The sequence below is a fragment of the Amphiura filiformis genome, chromosome 7 (genome assembly GCF_039555335.1).
Source record: "Amphiura filiformis chromosome 7, Afil_fr2py, whole genome shotgun sequence".
Taxonomy (NCBI): Eukaryota; Metazoa; Echinodermata; class Ophiuroidea; order Amphilepidida; family Amphiuridae; genus Amphiura; species Amphiura filiformis.
In genome coordinates this window covers 21,180,055-21,182,550 of record NC_092634.1, presented here as the reverse complement: position 1 = coordinate 21,182,550, position 2,496 = coordinate 21,180,055, and the positions used below count along the sequence as shown (strand labels likewise).

Below are 2,496 nucleotides of genomic sequence, written 5' to 3'. Positions count from 1 at the left end.
TTCGCCATCACTTCCTTGACATGCTTGAGGAAGCCTAAGAGATAATTCTAATCTCTTTAGGGGAAGAGGAAGACTGTGACGATACTTTCCTATTGGTTCTGGTCAAACAATTGTTTGTTTTTGATGTATTTTGTCATGGTTACAGGTGATGACAAAATCACAATCCTCGAGGCAGCCAAAATCACTTTGATCGTGAAAGCACGGGAAGCAGGGGAAACCTTATGTCCAAGAAATGACACCTGCGACTGTAATAAGCGCCATCAACATCAGTGTCACGTATAGAGGAACAGTCCTGGAAGCCATGCTGCTGGGGTAAACTGGATCAGGACAAACTGCATCCATGTCGCATTGAAGTATCTTCACTGTTTCACGTCTTCCACTTCGCTGAGCACCAAGAACATACCCATTATAAACCGCGTCAGTGTGTTCACCAGCGAAAAACAATCGGTCAACTCTTGCTTGCATCCTCTTGAAGCAGTCTTGGGAAACTTCCACTGGCCAATTCGAGTAGGCACCGCGATGAAGAGGGTTGCGATTCCATCCGGTGATCAGCATTTCATCAGCTCCAGGAACTACTTCAGAGCCATACAAGTCGCGAAGAACCTGTTCTATTTCTGCTTTAGTTTCCCAATCTGGTTGGCGCTCAATACGTCGAGATTCGTCACCGACAACAAACGCGACCAAAATATTAGTGCCATTCGGGAAGAGACCATTGGCTTCAAGGTTTAAGAAAGTTGGATAATATCCGCGTCTCTCATTAACATGTACAATCCATTCTTCATCATCCCAAAACTTAGTTGACCATTTAAGGAAAATCTTAGTGTAGGAACCCATGCTAAACTGAAATAATTCTTCAATTTTCCAATCTGGGAGAGGTGGAAGAAATTCCACCGATCCTGCTTGCATTACACCAAGTCCAAAGGTTAGTAACACATAATCTCCAGTAAACTCAGTCCCGTCATCACAAGTTACAGTGATAATATCTTTGGAAGACTGATCAATAGATACTACAGTTTTATTGAGCCGAATGTGGTTCAGATATGAATCTTCTTGAATGAATTCAATAATGTCATTGAATATGTATTTGTATCCGCGTTGATCTTTCACAAACAAGATGTCTTCATCGAAAGGTAACAGTGCCGTAGACTGAAGTGATGTGATGGACGGAGGATCAGTCCATTCGAAATTATAATCAAACCATTCGACTGCGTAATCTATCGGTGTTCGTGGCACCCAACCACCAAGTCGCAATGCGGCTCTCTGAGATATATCTGGTTTGTTATTATCTATAATATCAAGAGCAATTTCTATCGTTGCTTCTATGGCCTCTTCAATTCTTTCCCAGCTGTGATCAGCCTCGTCAGTAACATCATGTCCAGTAACGTTTCTCATGATCATGTTGTCCCAATCAGATTGATGAGTATCCAGTCCAAGTTCCTGTACTTGTTCCACGATATGGGTTCCTCCTGGTTGTGCCCAATTAGCACCCAATTCTACTTTAATTCCACCAAAAGGAACATTATGTACTCGTCCACCGATGTAGTCCGCACCCTCGATGACGATAAAATCATCCATTCCGTTGTCGTGGAAATATTTAGCGGCTTCAAGTCCTGATACACCTGCACCTAATATCAAAACTTTGGCGTGGTTGTCATCATAGTTACTTGCTGAAATTGGATGTAAAAGAACCAAAATGGATGCGATCAGGAGCATCATAGATGCAGTGGAGTCAGTCAGCGCCATGTTTTAAGCCGTATGAAATTATTTTGTTGGTTCTAGTCCCCGCCCACGTCGTTTTCTGGAGTTGGTCCATATTCGTTTTATTTTCTAATTTTCAAGTGTAACTTTTGATTTTAAAGAAATGTATTATGATGATAAACTTTCTTATGAATGATAAGGATTACAACGGTTGAAATTGTATTTTTGCGCTAAAATAAAAAATAAATAAATAAAAAATCTCCCACTTGGTCAATGCACAAAAATCTTCCGGACGACGAGAACCAAAATATTAATTTTGATATCATGACAAAAGTTTCCACGTTGCAATAAAGAATATGGAATTTATTCTTATTAGGTGACTTCACACGAGAGCAGGATCCGCATTAAAAGTTTCAGTGCGATCTCTGGGATACGTATCCATGAAAGTAGAAAATGTCCAGCCAGGAAATAATCGCGTGGTCATCTTATTTCTGTTGGGGAGGGGGTGTGTGGGGGGGGGGGCGGGGAGTGTAAGTCATTCATGACGCGATGCCGTTTGCGCGCAGAGGGAAGAAGAGGAAATCACATTGAAACGCATCAATACGGACCCCGTCTCTCGTGTAGTCACTTATGTCCACTTAACCATGACCCGACCTAATTGTCTTACATTATTGTACATGTAGGGAGAAAATAAATAAGGTTGGTTATTTTATTCAAATTTTACACGTTTCACTTGTTTAATTAGTACCATAGAGATTAAAGCCATAATAATACGATTTCGGTTAAAATCAAATTTTG

The 2,496-nt window shown here is 40.9% G+C and overlaps 1 protein-coding gene across 1 annotated transcript; it reads right to left on the bottom strand.

The window, feature by feature from the left end:
- Positions 1 to 219: 219 nt before the first annotated feature.
- LOC140157706 (uncharacterized) lies at positions 220 to 1,743 on the bottom strand. The gene has a single exon (XM_072180947.1). It carries the CDS (start codon positions 1,741 to 1,743, stop codon positions 220 to 222), a length of 1,524 nt encoding a protein of 507 aa, XP_072037048.1.
- Between the last annotated feature and the right edge of the window lie 753 nt (positions 1,744 to 2,496).